General features: G+C 39.0%; 1 protein-coding gene across 6 annotated transcripts in view; it reads left to right on the top strand.

Annotated features, from left to right (window-relative positions):
• The window catches only part of LOC5568034 (opioid-binding protein/cell adhesion molecule homolog), a 232708-nt gene that overhangs the window by 128914 nt on the left and 80656 nt on the right, over positions 1–23138 (top strand). For all 6 annotated transcript variants that reach the window (XM_021844513.1, XM_021844515.1, XM_021844514.1 and 3 more), the window contains exons 4-5: positions 45–252; positions 7252–7410. In XM_021844513.1, coding sequence (XP_021700205.1) covers positions 45–252; positions 7252–7410 — 367 coding nt within the window. The remainder of the gene's footprint in view (positions 1–44; positions 253–7251; positions 7411–23138) is intronic.

Raw genomic sequence — 23138 nt, 5'->3', positions numbered from 1 at the left:
ATAAGGTAATAAAACTAAAATTTTGTTTAATTTTTCTGTTTCAGGTTGCGTGGTTGCGGGTTGATACCCAAACAATTTTGACCATCCAGAACCACGTGATAACCAAAAACAAACGGATTGGGATCACCTATACAGAAAAGAAAACGTGGCAGCTGCGGATACGAGATATTCGCGAGAGTGACAAAGGCTGGTACATGTGTCAAATCAACACCGACCCGATGAAGAGCCAAATGGGGTATTTGGATGTTGTAGGTAGATATGAGCAATGCTTCAGAAAATTGTCAATTTTAAATTATTTACACTTGCCAACACACTTCAAAGCTTCGAACAGTCATTTTTGGTAAATTAAAGAGCAATGCACAACTCAAGATTATCATGTAATTAGGTTCTCTCATCGTACTGTTGCTGTTTGATTCACCTTATTTACCTTCATTTAGGCTAGATTTCTCGTGACAGCGTAAAAGTTTTCCCTTTGATGAATGCTTTGGCGCCTCGGAACATAAATGAATGAAAGAATTTTTGCCATGTCTGGCATTGAAATTGATTTTTCTTTTTCGTCAAATTCAAAAGCGAACTGAAACTGACTAGAAATAAAAAGTCGTACGTACAACCGTAGAAATAAACTGTAACTGTAGCGAATAGAGAAACCATTTATTTATACGGGAGGCATTACTGCTCGCAGTCACGAGATATTTAAATTGGTCACCTGGATAAAGCCGTCTTTGCGCTAATGCACACGCCGGCGACTGAGCATATATTCGAATAAATATTTCTTAATACTTCCTTGCTTGGTTTTCGTACCAATACTAACCAAAAAATTATGGGTTTCCATTCATCAGCTCCTACACAGAGTGAGAGAGGGAGGGTTGCGAATTTAGTGTCTTCTACATTCTTGTGAAGAGACTTGATGGGGGCTTTCTCCATACATAATTAACTTTGAATTGATTCAACTTTAATAGCCACTGAGGTCGATTCAGTCGCATAATTATCTGAACGTGATTCCATTAGAAGTAGACTGGCAAATTCAATTTATTCGAATTTTTTAACTTGTACCTGCAGAGCGTATATTTTTGGTAAACATGATCACGTTTTAGTTCGTAAAAAGTTAAAAATGTTAGTGAGTCCAGATTATTCTTTGCAAGAATTCATGGATGAATTTATATCCGGTGGTTTAGAAACGATTCTTTAAGGACCCTTTAGATAGATTTTCGGAAAAGTCTTTATTTAATTCCTCGTGATGTTTTTGAAATTTTATCATTATTTTTTTAGAAATAATCATGAATAAACTTCACGAAGAAGTCAAGAATTTTGCAAGAATTCTCGATTACTCAAATTACTTTCAAATCGACGTAAGTAATTTCCATACGGTTTTGAGAAAATTAATTCAGAAGAATCACAACCTGTATTCTAAAACTGTTTTAAAATGAACCACCTTTTTGACATTTTTTCGCCGTGTACATTGCTCAAATTTTGCATCCAATAAGCTCGCATTCAAAAATTAGGCAGTTCCTGTTATTTCCCACAAAAATTTCATTACAAAATGATAAGCCGATTTATTTAGTTACTTTCGACGTTTTTGTACCAGTGTAAAACCGACTCAAGTAATGTTTTGTTTTCATTCGTGGTTAAGTCACTTTGTCTCTCCATACAGCTGGGCGGCGAAAGTAGTGGTTAGGTAGCGAAAGTTGAAAATCTTACTTTCGTCGTTTTGTAAATCCGGAAAGTAAACGTTCTAAAAGTGAAAAACCGAGTTGTTTTAGTGCAAAATGTGTGGAATTTCGTTTGCGAAACACGTAGAATCGATGAAGTAAGTTTGAATACTTATTTGACTTGAGTCTGTTTGAATAAGTTTTCGAGAATTCATGGATGGATGGATGGAAGTCTTCAACTGTAGCTGAAGGATATGTCAAAAATACCTTGCAACAAAAAGAGCTGAAAAAATTTGAAAATCCCAGATGAAAATGTTCTGGTCCGTCTGTTCCGAGTCCAGTGCAAATAACGACGGGAGAAGTCATGAAATTTCCACCTGAACATTCCAGAGCCGCAGAATGATAGTTATATAAATCACACTTTTCAGTTATCAAATAAACTCATATGACAATACGGGAAAGTAGGCTGAAATGATTCATTACACAACGCTTTCTCATTACGCAACTGTTTTGAGATGCGTAATAAATTATTACACAACATTTTTTCAGAAATTGTAAAATATTGGTGAATGCATGCCGATATGGTTTCTGGTACCCTTAAGTAGTCTCCTACGAAATTGCAAAAAATGTTGTACGCAACTCGTTGCCGAACTAGATTTTTAAAGCACTCGTCGTTATTATTCAACTCGGCAAGCCTCGTTGGATAAATGTACGACTCGTGCTGTAAAAATCATCATTCTGCAACTTGTTGCGTAAACTACTTATTACTATATTGTTTACTTAATTCTTCTTGTGCCAAACTGCTTACACAAACGATCGCATGAAAATCACGACTTTATAGAGAGTAAACTGATTTTCTCCTCGACGTCTGCCGACTATCCGATTCGGAGTCAAAATCCTTTTCCTGAAAATTCTTTCACAGTTCATACAAGTAATTGACACCAAAGAAGGTTACAAGTGGTAGTCAAAATACGCGTATCTGTAAATAGATCTCCAGTCCAATTTTAAGATTCCCTCATAATTCGAATGTTGTTTTTAGAATATTCAATATCTTTGCATGCAACTATCGAGTGTGGTGAAAATAGTAGTTTACGGAGGTTGGGTGACAAAACGTCGAATGCCAAAACGTCGAAAGGACAAAACGTCGAATGCCAAAATGTCAAATGCCAAAACGTCGGAGGGGCATAGAAAAGACAAAAAAGCGTATGTCTGATAAAATAGCAATCTATTTAATCCAAGGAATATGAAGAATATCGATAGAAATGTAACGTGAAATGCAAATATTAAACAATGTTTTGAACAGTTAAGGCAGTGACATTTTTTTTCTAATATTATTACCAATGTACCGTAATTTTTAGTTGGTCTTGCAAGGTATATCAAAAAGCAAAATTTAAAGTTGCCAAGGCTTGTCGGAATTATTTAGGATATTGTTTAAATAATCAAGTTACAAAGCAATTGTAGGAATCTCTTTTCAACGTGTTAATATTAGTCAAACATTGAAAGGAGGATACGATGAGCATGTTTTGAAACAAAAATATCAATTAACCCTAGTTGAATCAATTGTATTATACCCGGTTTTCATTAACTTGTCAATTGATACTTGTATTGTTCTTACTATTTTGGTACTGTCTCACTATCGCATAAATTATAAAACTGTATAAATTCTCTACACCAAAAAAAAAAACAAAGTCTAAACTTAATTCAGTAGTTCATATAGGAAACTTGCTGACAGCACATTCCGACTCATGGCCATACGAGTAGCGAGCGCCTATAGGACGATTTCATCGGAGGCAGTATGCGTCATCGCTGGCATGATGCCCATCTGCATCACCCTGGCCGATGACGTGGAGTGTTATGAGCGAAGAGGCACCAGAAATGTGAGAATGATCGTCAGAACGGACTCGTTGGCTAAGTGGCAGCAAGAGTGGAACAACGCGGAGAAGGGAAGGTGGACTTACCGCCTAATTGGGGTTAATAGGAAGCATGGAGAAGTGAACTTCCATCTGAGACGCAGTTTCTGTTCGAACACGGCTATTTCCGGAAGTACCTGTATCGGTTTGGACATGCTTCTTCACCTTTTTGCCCGGAGTGCGAGAATGTGGAGGAGACACCGGAGCACGTAGTCTTCGAATGTCATAGGTTCGAAGAAGTGAGAAGGGACATGCGAGGAGTCACTGTCGATAACGTTGTCGAAGAGATGTGCCGAGAAGAAGGCATCTGGAACGCTGACGATAGCAACGTATCGAGAATAATGTCCGAGCTTCAGAGGAAGTGGCGTAGCGACCAACGATCTGCTAGCTAGAGAGAACGCATGAAAAGGAAGAATAGCTGCTCGGTTTCGGGAGATATTCCTTTGCCGGGGAACTCTCTGACGGAGTAGGCTAGATCCACCGCCGGGGACTAGCTGAGTAGACGCGGCGTTGCACCGGTCCCGGGTCGTATGAGCACCAGTGTACCGGACGATAGGCTTCACCAGAATCGCTGGACTGACTTCGGCACCCTACCGGTCGTCCCGTCAAAAAGTGAAGATCAGCAGTAGCAGCAGTAGGAGAATCGGTTTCGGGAGAACTTCCATCGCAGGGGAATTCTTCGTCAGTGTAGGCTAGGTCCACCGCCGGGGACTAGTTGAGTAGACGTGTCATAGCGCCGGTTTTAGGGTCGTCGGGGCACCAGTGAACCGAAAGCTAGGCTCCACCGGAATCGCTGGACTGACTTCTGCACCCTTCCGGTCGGCTCGAAACGTAGAAAAAGAAGAATCGGTCTCGGGAGAATTTTCACCGCCGGGGAATTCTTCGTCGGTGTAGACTAGGTCCACCGTCGGGGACTAGTCGAGTAGAGTACGTCGGGACGCTGGTAATGGGTAGTCGAGGCGCCTACGAACCGGAAGTTATGCTCAACCGGAATCGTTGGACCGACCTCGGCATCCTACCAGCTGAACAAAGAAAAGGAGAAGGTCGTCGTAATTGTGTGAGTACGCGCTCTGAATGAGTGCAGAGTAGTGTACAACCTGGAGCCGAAGGGCTCAGAATGTTGCATGTAGGTACTAACAAATTGACGGGTCGCCAATGGGCGAAAATAGTAGATACTAACAAATTACTAACGTGAGGAGCCGAAGGGATCAGCATGAGGCACAACGTTGAACGGTTTTAAAACTGCTAACAGGAACCGAAGGGCTCAGCATGTAGAATAACAAATTGAAGAGGTGCGCTCAGCACTTTAGCCTCCCCTCCGAAGTAATACAGGAAGGTGGTTCCAGAGGGTTATGGTACTAAACCTAGGAGAGTGTTTTTAGTGGGGAAGGCACTTTGTGGCTCCCACACCGCGCCAAAAATTACACTGGCATGAGCATGAACATATACAGGCCAGTCTATGAAGATTTTTAAACTCCTAGTTGCATGAAAAAAATAGGAAACTTGCTGGAGACCCTGACTTCTTTATATGTGATCCTGAAGTTCCAGAAAAGATAATCATGTTTTGAATAATAATAATCAGTTTCTGAAAAGATAACCGATTCAGTTGTAGTTATTCGACAAAAGATTGAGTAAGTTTTTTTAAGAATAAAGAATTCACTAATTGTTTAAAATCATGTGTTAGTTGTAAGTAATTAGTTTACATCACATTAAATAAGTTAAACATGCAAATGAAATTAAGATATTGAAATTATCATGTTTGGTAATATCATCCCACCTTATACAAAATGTTATAATTAATTTATAAGCTAAACAACATGAACTACAAACACTAAAGTGTCAATCATTTAATGTCACGATTACGGAACTGGAAGATAGACGAAATTGATCAGTTCAATAGCAATAGATTAGTCAGTAAGAACCGTTTAACGCTATTATCGGAAAGAAAAGACTAGAGGAAGAGTTGAAAAAGGATGTTCATAGGGAAAGAAAAGGAACATGAGTATTCACACAACGGGGGGATCTGCAGAATCCGTTGCTGAAAATACAACTTAACCCACGAACCTATACCCTTAACATCATGGTTGACTTGGTTGGTTTGATCACTTCTGCACTTCAAATTCAATTTGCTTCACAAATTGCATCTTTCCTCGTCTGAAATGGATGTAAGAGTGACATTTTTCTGAACAAAAATTCCATGCCCTCTGTGATGAAAGTTGTAAATTTTTCTGTTTTTAACGCCGTCCGTATCGCAACCGTTTTTTCCTTAGCAACACTAGTTATCCAAAAACCATCGTTAGAAAAATGACTGCTTTCGACGTTTTGTCCCTTTCGACGTTTTGAGATTTGATGTTTTGGCATTAGACATTTTAGAATTCGACGTTTTGGCTATCGAAATTTTGTCCCTAAACCGTTTACGGAACAAATTGCAGAATGATGATTTTTACTGCACGAGTCGTAAATTTATCCCACGAGGCTTGCCGAGTGCTGTAATAATCGAGTTCTGTAAAAATCGAGTTCTGCAACGAGTTACGTACAACATTTTTGTCATTTCGTAGTAGACCACTTAAGGGTATTAGAAATTATATCGGCATGCATTCACCATCATTTTACAATTTCTGAAAAATTGTTTTGTAATAATTCATTATGCAACTTAAAACAGTTACGTAATGGGAAAGCGTTGCGTAATGAATGATTACAGCACTGGTTTCAGTTGCGTAATGACTATTCCCGCAACGCATACTTCAGTGCAGGAAAGTAGGCCGTTTCATGACAGATCGGCGTGATGAAAAACCGCCTATTACGATGAGAAATTGCAAAACAATTTTTTTGCAATTTATAATCGTAATAGGCTGTTTTCATCACGCCAATCTGTCATGAATCGGCCTACTTTCCTGCACTGAAGTATGCAGTGCGGGAAAAGTCATTACGCAACTGAAACCAGTGCTGTAATGATTCATTACACAACGCTTTCTCATTACGGCCTAATGAATCATAACACAATAACTTTCCAGAAACTGTAAAATAATGGTGAATGCAATCCGATATAATTTCTGATACCCTCAAGTGGTCTTCTATGAAATTGCAAAAAATGTTGTACGTAACTCGTTGCAGAACTCTATTTTTACAGCACTCATCGTAATTATCCTACTCGGCAAGCCTCGTACAACTAATTTACAACTCGTGCAGTAAAAATCATCATTCTGCAACTTGTTCCGTAAACTACTATTTTGCGATTTCGTAGAAGACCACTTGAGGGTATCAGAAATTATATCAGAATGCATTCACCATTATTTTACAATTTATGAAAAAAAAATTGTGTTATGATTCATTACGCAACTCTAAACAGTTGCGTAATGAAAAAGCGTTGCGTAATGAATCATTACAGCACTGGTTTCAGTTGCGTAATGACTATTCCTGCACTGCATGCTTCAGTGCAGGAAAGTAGGCCGTTTCATGACAGATTGACGTGACGAAAAACCGCCTATTACGATGAGAAATTGCAAAAAAAAATTGCAACATCACAGCATCAAAATGAGTTTTCAATATGATCGCTAGCTTTGCTAGGGTATGGTTTAAAATGACTGTTTGTTTGAATAGCATACACTAGGTCTCCTAAAACATCTATTTGATTTTATTTTCGAATTTTACAACAAAGAGTTATTTCAACGTTTTTTCCATACACTTTACAGTTCCTCCAGACATTCTGGATTACCCCACAAGCACTGATATGGTGGTTCGAGAAGGAAGCAACGTGACATTGCGATGTGCGGCCACTGGCTCACCAGAGCCAATGATCCTGTGGCGAAGAGAGAATGGCGAAAACATATCATTGCATGACGGACAGATTGGTAAGTAATGTTAAGTAATTATAACAAATGGAACTCTCCAGTCAAACCATCCAGAGCAATTAAAGCTAATATTAAATGTGAGAGAACCCTTTGAACGTGCTTTAAAATTTCCGCTCCATAACTTTCACTTGAACCGTGGCTGTTTGGTTCGTCGCATTCAGGACTCGATAAAGAGATTAAAATCGGCAATGTTGCTTTTCTAACTCTGTAGGTTGAACTTGGTCGGTGGCATGAATATGATATGCAATCGAACTAAGTGAAATATCGGCCAAACGAGCCACGAGCCGGGAGAGCTGTGAATTTTATGAGCGTTCAGAAGCACACGAGCCAAAAGCATGTTTTATTATTTATCTACATTTGAGGATACAGAGTTTGTAGTGGGTGCGATGTTGTTTCGAGTTGATTCACCCAAATACCATCGTTAGTCTTCCAAATAGGCTAATTTCAATAATTGAGAGAAACCCCATCGGGATTCAATGTTTTAATTTTGTCTTTTCTTCGTTCGAGTTTATGGATAAATTGTTCCGTTCTGTGTGTATAGTTGGGAAGGAACGTAAACTCAGACGGTCACAGGAGACTGTATGTCAATTTTAGCACCAATTTTTAGTCCCAAGCAAACGTCCAATTACAAATGAAAAAAAAGCTTTCTAACCATATACAAAATTATCTAACAAAATCTCTTTCATAAATTACACATTTTTAAAAACTTAAATTCATCGAAAATCAAATCAAAACGTATTAATTTCAATTCGACTATTGATGTAACGGATAGTACCAACCACGAAACGTGGGAAGCAGTCAATGATTCAACCTGTTTATCGAAATCCATCAGCTTAAATAAACACTGGAAGGGAGTTTTCCGATTCTGTCGCTTGCTGACTGCTCGACAGGGTGCATTTATTGGATGCTGTTAATCTACTCTTCTTGCCGGCGGGAATCAAACTGGATCAGGCAACCCCATCTAAGTGAGAATAAATTATTTGTTAAACAAATATGATAAACGATTTAGCGAATCGATATCAAAACAAGCAGGCAAATGGAATAATTGAATCAATACTGACAGGCCCAATTGGTGAATAATTTCTTCATTTTATTATGACGAAGTAGGGCAGATTTCCGGCTGGATTGAATGGGAGCAGTTTACTCTGATTTTTTGCTTTTTTTCCCTTGAGATGTAGCATGTCGCCCAGAGCGTTATGGATTTTGTCTGTAGGTACAGATGAATCATTTTACGCCTGAGTAGCTTTCTTCATTCAGGAAGGGGAAGCAGGAGCATGTAGAGATTTTTTGTTTATATTGCGAATGAAGAGTGTATGCTGTATCGTCTTCTTGGCTTATTGCTCATTTTATCATATATATCGTTGTATTTGTTTATTCTATTAATATTTGAACATAGGAATACCAGCTGTTCAGTTGATAAATGTGCAAAACTTCACGGATATATCAAACAGTTTTAGCCGAAAAAAGCTGAAAATCAGGACATTTCCGGTCAGAACGGATTGTAACCCTATTTGAACATTTAATAAAGGATTAATGCATTAATTTTGTCTGGTGGTGAGCAGTCAATCCTGATAAATTTATAGTCTTATGGCTGTAGCAAATCAGTACGTCATTGCCGGATGTATTATAGAGCTCCATCTTCGTCGGTCTTGGGTGAAAAATCTCCAGTTGCCTTGAACGATTAGGAAACCCATACCCTCTTCTACTACATATACGCAGCGCGCGAAGTCGCAAACGTGTACCTGGTTTTCTGCTGAATATTATTTTTGCAATTCTTCCATTTTTTTAATTTCTTTATTGGTATCATTCCAAACATTACATGCATTTCTTATATCTAGATGTTCTGTGTTATTGGACAACACTATCATCCTTATTTGGTAAATCAAATTTTAAGATTTTATTAACATTTTGTTAACAACATACTACATTTCATTTGCCGTAGCAGTTCAGATTTTACAGGTGAGTTGATTTCACCTGCTTGTAAAAGAAAAAAACGCTTTGAATATACTTAACCTAACATATCCTAAACATATAATGCATTAAACGTGGCAATAGAAGATTGTAACGATTTTTGCCTGAAATTATTAATTATTTTATTTGACATTTGTTCCAATGTTTCAACATTGGATATTCTATGTAACTCATTGTTACTATGCCAGGGAGGAAGCTTCAGAATCATTTTCAAAACTTTCATTTGAATTCTCTGCAGAGCTTTCTTCCTGGTATTACAACAGCTAGTCCATATTGGTACAGCATACGACATGGCTGGCCTGAAAATTTGTTTGAATATCAAAAGCTTGCTCTTAAGACAATGTTTTGATTTTCTATTAATAAGGGGATAGAGACATTTTACATATTTATTACATTTGGCTTGAATGCCCTCAATGTGATTTTGAAAGTTAAATTCTTATCTAGCATGAGCCCTAGATACTTAACTTCATCTAACCAAGTTATTGGAACCCCTCTCATCGTGACAACATGTCTACTTGAAGGTTTCAAGTAAAAAAACCTCTTTAATGGTTAATGTGGGAATACTATAAGTTGAATTTTGGAAGCATTAGACGAAAACTTCCATTTTTGCAAGTATGAAGAAAATATATCCAAACTCTTTTGCAATCGACTACAGATGACACGCAGACTTCGTCCTTTGGCGGAGAGGCCTGTGTCATCTGCAAACAAGGATTTTTGACATCCCTAAGGTAAATCAGGTAAGTCAGATGTAAAAATATTGTATAATATTGGTCAAAAATGCTGCCTTGGGGAACATCAGCTCTTACAGGGAATCTTTCAGACCTGGAGTTCTGATAAATAACCTGAAGTGTACGATTTGACAGATAACTTTGAATTATTCTAACAATGTATGTTGCAAATTTAAAGTTTTTTAATTCTACGTTCAATCCTTCATGCCAAACACTGTCGCATGCGTTTTCTATGTCTAGAAGAGCAAGATCCGTAGAATAGCCTTCAGGTTTGTTGGAACGGATCAAATTTGTTAATCGCAAAAGTTGATGAGTGGTCGAATGTCCATGGCGGAATCTGAACTGTTCATTGAAAAAAAAAAGAGTTTTCGTTCATGTGGGCCATCATTCTGTTAAAAATGACCTTTTCAATAAGTTTACTGATGGAGGAACATGTTTTGCGATTTTTATTCGACTTTGCTCAGGTATCGTTCGAAAGACACATGTGAATCATTTTTGTTAACCCGTTAACCCGCCCAAGGTTCCTCACAATTGGAATTCAGCTATGATTTTATTATTCATAGCTGTATTTCCATAAATTAAACCTTATTTCACCAAAAAAAACAAGTCTATGGTAGGGATCAAAAAAAAAAAAACTTTAAAGTATTTTGTCCATATCTTGTTGTTGTATAAGATTATTTTCGTGATTTATCAAATATATTTCCATGCTTTTCGACTCATTACAATGTGAACAAATTGGAAAAAAGCTGCAGTTGAAGGGTTATTGAAGGGGTTATTCATAAATTACGTCGTGCACGTGACGTAGGATGAGGGAGGGGGTTCAGGGAAACGTGGATACCCATATAAAAATTTAAATCTATTCAAAAAGTGTTTTATAGAGGAATAGGGAGGAAGATGAATACGGTAAATTCCACAAATTTTAATGTTTCAAAATTAAGGGTTTAAAATTTCATCAAGGTGATACAACTTACATTTTTTGTCACGTTAAAATAACTTTTTTGAATGTATTTTGTAAAATTTACGAAAAAAACAAAATTTGAAAAATGTGGGTTATGTATCTCGATTCCTTCATTACTAACTTCAATATCGAGTAAGGGAGAGTATTCTTCACACACTCCCAAAAAGTAATTTTATATACACTATCCGCCATAAGTATGGAATCGCATCACCTAGTATTGCAGCACTCCAGTTGAATATTGAAGCACCCCCCAAAAAGTTTAGCAACACCTAAAAACAATAATATTTATTATGTAATATCTCGGATTCTTTACTTTCTACAAAGCTGCGGTTTTTGGCAAAGTTGTTCAGCAGCCTTATGGCGTGTATTTGGTGAAATTTTGATGCGTAATTTTGCCACTACGTGGTGCTAGTGTGGATGTAACTTGGTAAAATTCATTATACTCTAGCTCATGATTCTGACCACCTAGAAAGTACGTGTCTGCAGCAAATTTGTTAAAAAGCTTGAGAAAGCACTGTTTAGTTAGCAATTTTTCCGCTTTTTGGTAATGTTCTAGCAGGCTCTACCTCATGATCCCGACTACTTAAAAAGTTCTTGTCTTAAGCAAAGTTGTTAAGAACCATGAAAGCAATTTGTGGCAGTATTTATTTGACTTTACATCAATTATCTTGATAAAGCTTCGCCAACAATATTTCGCCAATTCACTCGGTTCATGGCCGCTTCTCTCCATCCTCGACTGTGACCCATGCTCTCCATGTCTTGGTGCACCTCGTCAATCCACCTAGCTCGCTACGCCCCACGCCTTCTTGTTCCGACCGGATTCGTAGCGAACACCATCTTTACAGGGTTGTTGTCCGGCATTCTTGCAACATGCCGTGCCCAGCGTATCCTTCCAGCTTTAGCTACCTTCACGATACTGGGTTCGCCGTAGAGTTGAGCGAGCTCGTGGTTCATCCTTCGCCGCCACACGCCGTTTTCCTGCACGCCGCCGAAGATCGTCTTTAGCACTCGGCGTTCGAAAACCCCAAGAGCTTGCAAGTCCTCCTCGAGCATAGTCCACGCCTCATGCCCATAGAGGACTACCGGTCTTATGAGCGTTTTGTACATCGTGCATTTGGTGCGGGGGTGAACCTTTCTTGACCGCAGTTTCTTCAGGAGCCCATAGTAGGCACGACTTCCGCTGATGATGCGCCTTCGTATTTCCCGACTAACATTGTTGTCAGCCGTCAACAAGGATCCGAGATAGACGAACTCGTCCACCACCTCGAAGGTATCCCCGTCTATCGTAACACTGCTTGCTAGGCGGGCCCTGTCGCGCTCAGTTCCGCCTACCAGCATGTACTTTGTTTTCGACGCTTTCACCATTAGTCCGACTCTTGTTGCTTCGCGTTTTAGGCGGGTGAACAAATCTGCCACCGTTTCAAATTTTCTCCCAATAATAACCATGTCGTCCGCAAAGCAAACAAATTGTCCGGATCTCGAGAAAATCGTGCCTCGACTGATAATTCCGGCTCTCCGCATGGCACCTTCAAGCGCGATATTGAACAACAGGCACTGGAGTGTTCGCCTGAGATCTTCACGCAGTTTTGCACCCCGTCCATCGTAGCTCTGATCAATCTTGTGAGCTTCTCGGGAAAGCTGTTCTCGTCCATGATTTTCCATAGCTCTACGCGGTCGATAGTATCGTATGCCGCCTTGAAATCGATGAACAAATGGTGCGTAGGGACCTGGTACTCACGGCATTTCTGGAGGATTTGCCGCACGGAAAAGATCTGGTCCGTTGTCGAGTGGCCGTCGATAAAACCTGCTTGATAACTTCCCACGAACTCGTTTGCTATAGGTGATAGACGACGGAAAACAATCTGGGATAGCACTTTGTAGGCGGCGTTTAGGATGGTGATTGCACGATAATTTTCACACTCCAGTTTGTCGCCCATTTTGTAGATAGGTCATATAACGCCTTGCTTCCACTCCTCCGGTAGCTGTTCCGTTTCCCAGATTCTGACTATCAGCCGATGCAGACAAGCGGCCAACCTGTCCGGGCTCATCTTGATGAGTTCGGCTACGCAACCATCCTTGCCAGCGGTCTTGTTATTATTGAGCTGTTGAATGGCATCTTTAACTTCCCCCATCGTGGGAGCTGGTGGGTTTCCGCTGTCCGCTGTGCTGACGTAGCCATCGCCTTCGTTGTCCTGACCTTCTGTGCCTGTGTTCTCTGCGCTATTTAGGTGTTCATCGTAGTGCTGCTTCCACCTTTCGATCACCTCGCGTCCGTCCGTCAAGATGCTCCCATCCTTATCCTGGCACGTCTCAGCTCGCGTCACAAAGCCTTTGCGGGATGTGATGAGCTTCTGATAGAACTTCCGCGTTTCTTGAGAAAGGTACAGCAACTCCATCTCTTGGCATTCAACCTCTTCCAGGCGGTGCTTTTTGTCCCGGAATAGGCGGGTTTGCTGTTTCCGCTTCAGTCTATATCGTTCCACATTTTGCCGCGTACCATGCTGCAGCATTGCAACCCGCGCTACATTCTTCTCCTCTTAAACCTCCTGACACTCTTCGTCGCACCAATCGTTTCTTGAGCTCTGTTCCACATATACGGCAGCGTCGTTAATGGCTGCTTTGAATGTCCTCCAGCAATCCTCAAGAGGGGCCTCGAGCTCGTCCTCATCCGGCAACGCTGCCTCAAGATGCTGCGCGTACGCATTGGCGACATCCGGTTGTTTCAGCCGCTCGAGATTGTACCGGGGCGGGCGTCGGTACCGTACATCATTGATGACGGATAGTTTTGGGCGTAGTTTCACCATCACCAGGTAGTAGTCGGAGTCAATGTTAGCGTCACTATAGGTACTGACGTCGGTTATGTCGGAGAAGTGCCATCCATCGATCAAAACGTGGTCGATTTGCGATTCTGTCTGCTGAGGTGATCTCCAGGTGTACCGATACGGGAGGCTGTGCTGGAAATAGGTGCTACGAATGGCCATGTTCTTGGAGGCGGCAAAATCTATCAGTCGTAGGCCGTTCTCGTTCGTCAGCCGGTGGGCGCTGAACTTTCCAATCGTTGGTCTGAACTCTTTCTCCTGGCTAACCTGAGCGTTCAAATCTCCTATGATGATCTTGACGTCGTGGCTTGGGCAGCGGTCGTACTCGCGTTCGAGCTGCGCATAAAATGCGTCCTTGTCACCATCAGTGCGGGCTATGCTCGTTGATTATGCTGAAGTTAAAGAATCGGCCTTTGATTCTCAACTTGCCCATTCGTTCATTGATCGGCCACCACCCGATCACGCGCCTTTGCATATCACCCATCACTATGAAAGCTGTTCCCAGCTCGCGTGTGTTGCCGCAGCTCTGGTAGATGGTATGATTACCTCTAAACGTTCGCACCAATGCTCCTGTCCTGCACACCTCCTTCAGTGCTACGATGTCGAAACCGCGGGTCTTCAGTACATCGGAGAGTATGCGAGTACTTCCAATGAAGTTGAGAGATTTGCAGTTCCACGTACCGAGTTTCCAATCGCTAGTCCATTTTCGTCGCTGTGGTCTTTGCCGATTGTTCCGGTCCGTATTCTCTCGTTGACGTTCCTGTGCTGATGTATTCTTACAATTGGCTTGCAGGGCCTGACACCAAACCGCTAGATTTCCGGAGGAACATTCTTCCTAAATGTTCGGAGGGCCATAGTGCGCAGTTTAGCTTAGAGTCTTTCTCTGGCACTCGGACGATGATCAGCCGCCCCTGACATGGGGAACAGACGCTGTTGTGAGCTGCTCCTAACATAGAGTACAGACGCTCCAGGTTTGCAAAAGCAAAAGCAAAAGCAAACCCCCCCTTCCCTGTCAGCATACGGCCAAAGTTCCCACCGGGGGTTGGTTACCAGATCTTCCCCAAGGTTACTCGTACCCCGGCCAGTACCACAAGGAAGTAGGGATAGGAGTTGCTGGGCAAGAGGCTAAGGACCGCACAAAGAAGTCTATTTTGTTCCTACAGGTACGCGAGGTACCAATGGTACGCCATGCCCAGCCATTTACCGCGCCTTGTGGCAGTACTGTTTAGTTAACAATTTTTCCGCTAGGTGGCAGTATTGTGGATTCAACAAAACTGCCTCAAATTGCTCTCAAGTTTATGAACAACTTTGTCGAAGACACAAACTTTCTAGGGGATAAGGATCATGAGCTATAGTCTACTGGAATATGACCAAATAATATGCACACTAGCGTTACGTACCGGCAAAATTGCGCATCTAAAACTTCACCTTATAAACAAAAGGCTGCTGAACAACTTTACTGAAGACCACAACTTTGCAGGAAGTAAGGATTTCGAGATACTGCATCATACATATTATAATTTTTTGGTGATTCTAAACTTTTCGGTGTGCTGCAATATTCAACTGGGGTGTTGCAATACTGGGTGATGCGATTCCATACTTATGGTGGGTAGTGTATGTCTTGGGGATGCACTTTATGTGACGTAAATTTGTGCCGAATTTTAAATACGTTAGTGTCTGTTTCGGGAAATGTCGATCACAGTTCCATCGTTTTCGTGTCCTTTAACATGTAAAATTACATTTTTTGTTCAATACACCTTCAAGAACACGTTTTTGTGTCGTTCCAACACTTAAATCATGTGTCATTCAGTCATAATCAGAATCCCGAATAGAGGCATATGACAAAAACAAAATAAAGTTTAATGTAATTTACATATCTTATTATGATATAATCATGTACGCGTATTTATCGATCTACAGCAAATTGTGAACGGTTTTCTCCGAATATTTCAATTGGTAATCTCAGAATAATATATTATGAAAACAATATGTGAAAAATAAAATCGATTTTATTACAGTAGTGTTGCCAATTTTGATGATTGTCAATGTACTTTGAAGGGTTTTCTAATAATGAAGCAATTGTGTTTCTATTGTGCTTTAAATGTGACGTGGGGACTAAATAAGTAACTCAATGAAGGCGTAAGTTATTTTTCATATTAATACTATATTAGCACTTCCGTCAGGACGTACTTTAAACCAAAAAAATCTACTCATATCCCTTCAAATTTAAAATATTTTTTTCTAAAAAATGTAGGGGAAAAATGATTTTATGATATCTATAAAATTGTTGCCCCAAAAATAATTTGATTTTTTCCATCAGGCTTCTGATTGATGATGCTTCCTAAGAACAAGCCTTCTATGAAAATAAAAAATATAAATTGTCGAGTTTTCCAGCCAATTTCTAACAATCATTGATTTTGATAACCTCCGAAAATCGACTGTTCTGTTGTGACTGTTCTAATCGTTGTTCCATATTCTTGCGAAATATAATTATATTGGAGATTTTTTTTATTACTACATTGTACAATACTAGTCGAACGATGTTCAGAAAACCGATTGAAATTTCATTGATAAATAAAAAAGTTACAGCATGCACAAGGTGTCCACTTTTTAAAAAGAACAGTCCTTATTTTAATTTTGATACATTGTATCAAAAATTATAACTGAGTTTTATATGTTTTTGATTGATTTAAAACACATTCAATTATATTTCTTATACAATTCATATATTTTTTTGTTATAATTTTAGTTATTTTAACAACGTCCTGAATCAAAATTGTACCAACCTATGTTCGATAAAATCTTTATATCATAATATCATAAGGTGATATAATTTTGTTATGTACCCATAGTCGGGATTACATACACAGACATTCATTATATTTAAAAATGTATATTTGACAATATCAGAATTTAGTCAGTGCTAATCAAAAGTTTGTTTATCAGCCCAATGACAGTCAAATATTGAATTCCAACTATTACATGCTTTACAGACGTGAATATTTGAAGTCTATAACGTTGAAGTTACTGCATCAATGATGCATATGGTCTTATCCTGGGAGGGAGAAACCGATACGAAATTTATGTACGTCACAGTGAGCCGAGATTTTGTTTTCACAAAATGTCACTGTGAGCCCAGATCTTTAACACTGGACTAACATGATAATAGCGCGTAATTGATCAAAACATATTTTCGCAATTCATCAAAGGTGACAAAAATCAAACGAAAATCAATTCAAAAGTATTCAAAAGTAATGTCACGATAATTCCTTTCATTATGATTGAATACAAAGTAATAAAATTCCCATCTTTTTTACATTTTCGTATAAAAATGAATATTAAATGCATAGAATACTGTGGCCCTTTTTCCATGTTAGTTCGGAAAGATCGAAGATACACTATAAAAGAAAACTAGCGATTTGCATCAACTCTGCCTTGATTGTCATTGGCAAACTGGAGTTATCTTGCAGTTTGAAAAAACTTTATTCAATATTTCGTGTGTAGTATCTGTGCCTCCCTCCCAGGTCTTATCCACCGATAGAACCGAATCCAATCGGTCCAAGATTTTTGACACTAGGGCGGGGCCAGAACACCTGGGGAGCATACGGAAGCGTGACCGTGAGTGTTCTCTCAATTCTCAATTCTTGGACATAATGAGTTCAGTTCATTGTTGGATTAGCCAATTTGTCGGTTTTCTCGTTCTTCACTTCCTTAAAATGACCATCTTCTTCATTCGATGGCTAGAAAACATGTGTTTTCTGTTGTTTAGCTTTCAAGATAATTCATAAATGGTGTCAAGGTTCATCTGAAAATGAAAGAAGCTTTGCATCCAAAATAAGCTATTGTTGCTCGACTCGATAGTAAGTATCCATTGTTTTGGTCTAGATAGATAAAATATTTGCCGACAGGGTGGCCCTGAGATTGACTTCTGAACTAAGGGTATGCGATATGAAAATGTTCAATAGCGATACGAAACGAAACGATATGCGGAATTTTCAAAACTGTTCGTAGCGAAACGAAACGAATAATTGAAATATTCCGTAAAAACCGATACAAAATTCAAATCCTCACGGAATGTTTCGAAACGAAACGAAATTGTTTTGAATATTCCGCAAATTTTTTTGTGCGGTTATATTATTAGCATAGGGTGACTTTTTATATTTTTGTGCTTCATTCAATTTTTAAGGAAACGAGGATCTTTTAATAACACTTCAAAATATTTTTATTATATTACGTGCATCTTACTGTTTAACACAGTTCCCATGACGAAGAGAACTAAACTGTTTGTATCTCATCACTGAACTGAGATATGAACGATTAAAATCTTCGACCACTAGCGCCATCTTGTGAGTGTTTTCCGAACTAATATGGTTTCAAGCGAATAGATCTCGTTTAGTTGATCAACTTTGTCAAAGACACCAATTTTGTATCGCTGGACTGAGATATAAACGAAGCAAATATTTGTACGCCGAAAAGTTGTTTCATATGTTGCTTCTACATGCGACATTTGTTGGTGTATGTGCGCCACCTGGTGAGATGATTCTGAATTAAAACACACGGTGCTTCCCTGACCGTTAACCTTCCTACGGTGTTCGGGTCAATATGACCCGAAACGCACTTTCAAAGCGCCACAACTTTTGATTGTTACTTCCTATTGTTATGAAATTTGGTGACTTTTAATCTTTTGTGGAAAATAAGAGTTTCACGTTTGAAAAATTTTTGTAGGACAATTCTGAAGGGCTGGACAAAAAAAGTTACGTTTAAGGTGTTCGGGTCATATTGACCCGGATTTGACATACGAATTTCGCAGCCGTTTTTTCACCAAATATGAATGTTTTTGTACTCAAAATTATCGTCAAGGCTTATATTTTATGAATCTGGCTAAAAATCCTGGTTTGGTTGGACTTGGTCGCTCAGAACCGGTGCCAAAGGGACAAAGGTTTGGCCATTTTTGCAAGAGCATTTGTAGGTGCAAAATGCATTTGTTGTGAATTGTGAAACATAGTATTTTGCCTGAAATGCATTGAAAATGGTATCTAATCAACTGGTTAGTTGTTCAAGGCACTTCTGGTTACTAAGTGGCCTAGGGGCCAATCCCGAAGGGCATTAAACGGTTCCCAGGGCATCCGGAGTAGTGGCTAATTTATGTTTACGGTGGAACCAAGTCGTACGGCACATCAGAATTTGCAGAATTTTACAACAAAATGATCCAAGACGTTGCTATCTAAGTATGGCAGCATTGCCCATATAGATTCCCGTGGCAGATTCTTGGGTTCCCTGGGGGGTCCTGCGAAAGTGGCCAATTCATTCATTTGATAGAACCATATCATGCGACCTATCAAAATTTTTAGAATTTCATACAGAATTCATTAGAGATGCCTTCAGTTATCTAGGGCAACGTTGGCCACCTATTGGTTCCGTAACAGGTTCCGGGATTCCCGGTGAAGTGGTCAATTTATGAATTTGATGCAATCATATCATGCGACACATCAAACTGTTCAGAATTTCGTTCAGAATTCATGAGATATTCACTTAGTTATCCAAGTCACTGTTGGTCGACACAGTGGTTCCGTAGTAGGTTCCGGAATTCCGGAGAAATGGCCAATTCAAACATTTGATAGAACCCGGGTTCGGGTCGGGTTTGGGTTTGAAGGCTATACAATTATCGGGTACGGGTACGGTGAGAATTTTGAAAAGTGTAACAACCTGAAAGCTTCTCTATGCATTGGGAAACGATAGAAACAATAGTATCTTTTTGAACTCGGAATTGATTCGGGTTTTTATTGCAAAAAAAATATATATTCGGGTTTCGGGTTGGGTTCGGATTTGAACAGCATTTTTTTTGGGTTCGGGTTGGGTCCGGGTTTGCTATTCAATTTCGATCTCGGGTACAGGAATGGTCCGGGTTTGAAGAATTAAAATAAGTCAGGTACGGGTCGGCTTCGGGTTGGAAAAAAGTGAAACCCGACCATCTCTACTACCTAGTGGTTCCGGGATTCTAGAAGAAGTAGTCAATTTATTTATTTGATGCAACCATAACATGTGACATGTCCAACTTTTCAGAATTTCATCCAAAATCTATCAGTGATTTATTTAATAACCTAAGGTAATATTGGTCAAGATTGAGGAATTCCCGAATAAGTGGCCGATCCAAACGTTTGAAGGAACCATATCATGCGATACATCAAATTTTTCAGAATTCCATACAGATTTCATCAGAAATATACTCAATTTTCTAAAGAAATATTGGCCTAGTGCTTTCGAAACCGGCACAGGATTTTCGGATAAATGCCAAAATCAAACATTTGAACGAACTATGCCATGTGGCATTTTGATATTTGTAGAGTTACATAGAAAATTTATCACAAAAATGTGTAGTTATCTAAAGTAACATTGGCCACCTAATGTTTCCGTAACAGGTTCCGTGATTCCCGAAAAAGCGATCAATCCAAATAATTCTTAGAGCCGAGTGGATTATCAAAATTTATTATTATTATATTGTTAGAATTCCATTTAGAATTTATCAAAAATATTTACAGTTATCTTGGGTATCATTGACCAAAAAAGCCAATACAAAAAGTCCATGAATTTTTTTCGAGGTATCATAAATACCTTCCGTTGTCTCATACAACATTTGGTGTATGTGCTAAGGTCAATATCAAAATGTACATGACTGATTAGAAAATTCACCAGCTAACTGAAGGAATATTGGTCACCTGGTGTTCCATGAACTGTTTGCAGAAATTCGGAAAACTAGCAATACTTGACATTTCCCATCAAATGCGATCACCAGTTTTGATGAAAGGTGATGTTTCCAAAGCAGTTACGCACTTTTGAAAAGTTATTATCGATTTGGGAACACGTGAAACGAAGGAAAATAAAAATGCGATCAATTTTTATACTTTTGACAGAACAAAGTCATCATAACCATAAAATCTTACGTAATTTTATAGAGAACTAAGCAGATAATAAATAAGTGTAATCATCTGAAATATTTCCTTATAAGCCAAGCCGTAAAGACTATCATATTGCGGATATTTTGAGAACTTTCTTTCCTACGGTAGCGGCAGGGTTCTACCGCAGGCTTGAGAATCATTCTATCATTGAATAAAACAATCAGATCAAAGTATTCTAGTAGTACACGAAACCAAAAGCAAAATAGATATTGTTCTGTGGTTCTCCGAGCAGGTTAGTACACCATCAATTTATATTTTGCACTTCAAAATGTCTGCGATAAATTATTCATGAAATTTAATAAATGTTGATTTGTAGAATTTATTTGAATTGACCACTAGTCCGTAACTCGTAGAACCTGTTACGGAACCACTAGGTAGCAAAAAATACTCATGATTACTAAACACATTATTCTATAAAATTCTAAATTCTAAAAGGTTGTATGAGGCGTACGGTTAGGTTCCATAAAATGTTCAAAGTGGTCATTTACCCAATACTCCCGTAATCACTAAGTGACTAGGGTTCATTCATATATTTCAAACGCCGAAAATGACCATTTTCGACACTCACCCCTCGACCCTCTGACGCTTTTTGTATGAATATTTTCCAAATTTTGTATGAGCTGTAACATCAAGACGACATCCACCCACCCTCTTCAGCGTTATGAAATTTGTGAAAGGGCCCTAATGTCACCTTAGATAACTGTGGACATCTCTGATTAGTTCTCTATAAAATTTTGACATTATACACCACTGAGTGACCAATGCTATTGGAGATAACTAAAGACATCTTTGATAAATAATCTATGAAATTACAATTATTGATGGGAAGCAATTGATTACTCATTCGCTTCTCCTGGAAATTGTTACAAGGCCACTTGGTTAACAATTTTATTTGAGATAACTGCAGACATTTATAATGGATGCTCAAGAAAAGTTATAAGCTATGCTGTGCCACGAGGCTCAGTTCCATCAACTATTGGAATAGGCCTTTTTTTAGAACTCATGGAACTTTAGATAATTGAAGATTTATCTAATCAATTCTGTATGAAATTCTGAGAATTTCTGTAGTTCTATTATATGTTTGAAATAGCCACATTTTCGGGAATTCCAGAAGCTGTTATTTTAAGATATCTCTGATGAATTTTCTATGAAATTCTGTATTTTTTTATGTGCCACACGGCTCAGGTCTATTAAATTAATAAATTGGCCACTTATTCAGGAAACACGGAACCTGCTACGGATTATCTCTGATGGGTTCTGAACGAATTTCTTAAAAGTTTGATGAGTCTCATGAAATGGTTCCATCAAATTAATGAATTGACTACGAATAGTTACGGCACCAATGCCTATACTCGCATAACAGTCCCATATTCTATGGGATTCCCTAAATAAATAGGACTGTTATGCGAGTATAGGCAGACCACTAGGTGACCAATGTTGCTTTCGATACTTGTAGATATCTCAGATGAATTCTGTAATAAATTTAAAAAAATGATGTACTGCACAGCCAAATTTTAGAATTGGTCACTTATCCAAGAATCCCAGAACCTGTTACGCAACCACTAGGTCACCGATGTTGCGTTCAATACTTGAAGAGATCTCTGATATATTATGTATGGAATTCATCAAATTTTGATGTTTGCACAGCTCAGCTTCACCATTTTTATCGAATTTGGTGCTTATACGGGAATCTCGGAACCTGTTACGGAACTACTAGAAGGCCAATGTTACTTTTTGATAGCTGAAAATATCTTTGATGAATTCTCTATGACATTCTGAAAATGTTTATGTGTCACGCGGCTTTGTTCTATCAAATGTTTGAATTGGCCATTTCTCCGGAATTCCGGAACCTACTACGGAACCACTGTGTCGACCAACAGTGACTTGGATAACTAAGTGAATATCTCATGAATTCTGTACGAAATTCTGAACAGTTTGATGTGTCGCATGATATGATTGCATCAAATGCATAAATTGACCACTTCACCGGGAATCCCGGAACCTGTTACGGAACCAATAGGTGGCCAACGTTGCCCTAGATAACTGAAGGCATCTCTAATGAATTCTGTATGAAATTCTAAAAATTTTGATAGGTCGCATGATATGGTTCTATCAAATGAATGAATTGGCCACTTTCGCAGGACCCCCCAGGGAACCCAAGAATCTGCCACGGGAATCCATATGGGCAATGCTGCCATACTCAGATAGCAACATCTTGGATCATTTTGTTGTAAAATTCTGCAAATTTTGATGTGCCGCACGGCTTGGTTCCACCGAAAACATAAATTGGCCACTA

This window comes from Aedes aegypti, chromosome 2, assembly GCF_002204515.2.
Source record: "Aedes aegypti strain LVP_AGWG chromosome 2, AaegL5.0 Primary Assembly, whole genome shotgun sequence".
Lineage (NCBI taxonomy): Eukaryota > Metazoa > Arthropoda > Insecta > Diptera > Culicidae > Aedes > Aedes aegypti.
The sequence above is the reverse complement of the archived record's forward strand: the minus strand, read 5'-3'. Positions and strand labels throughout refer to the sequence as shown.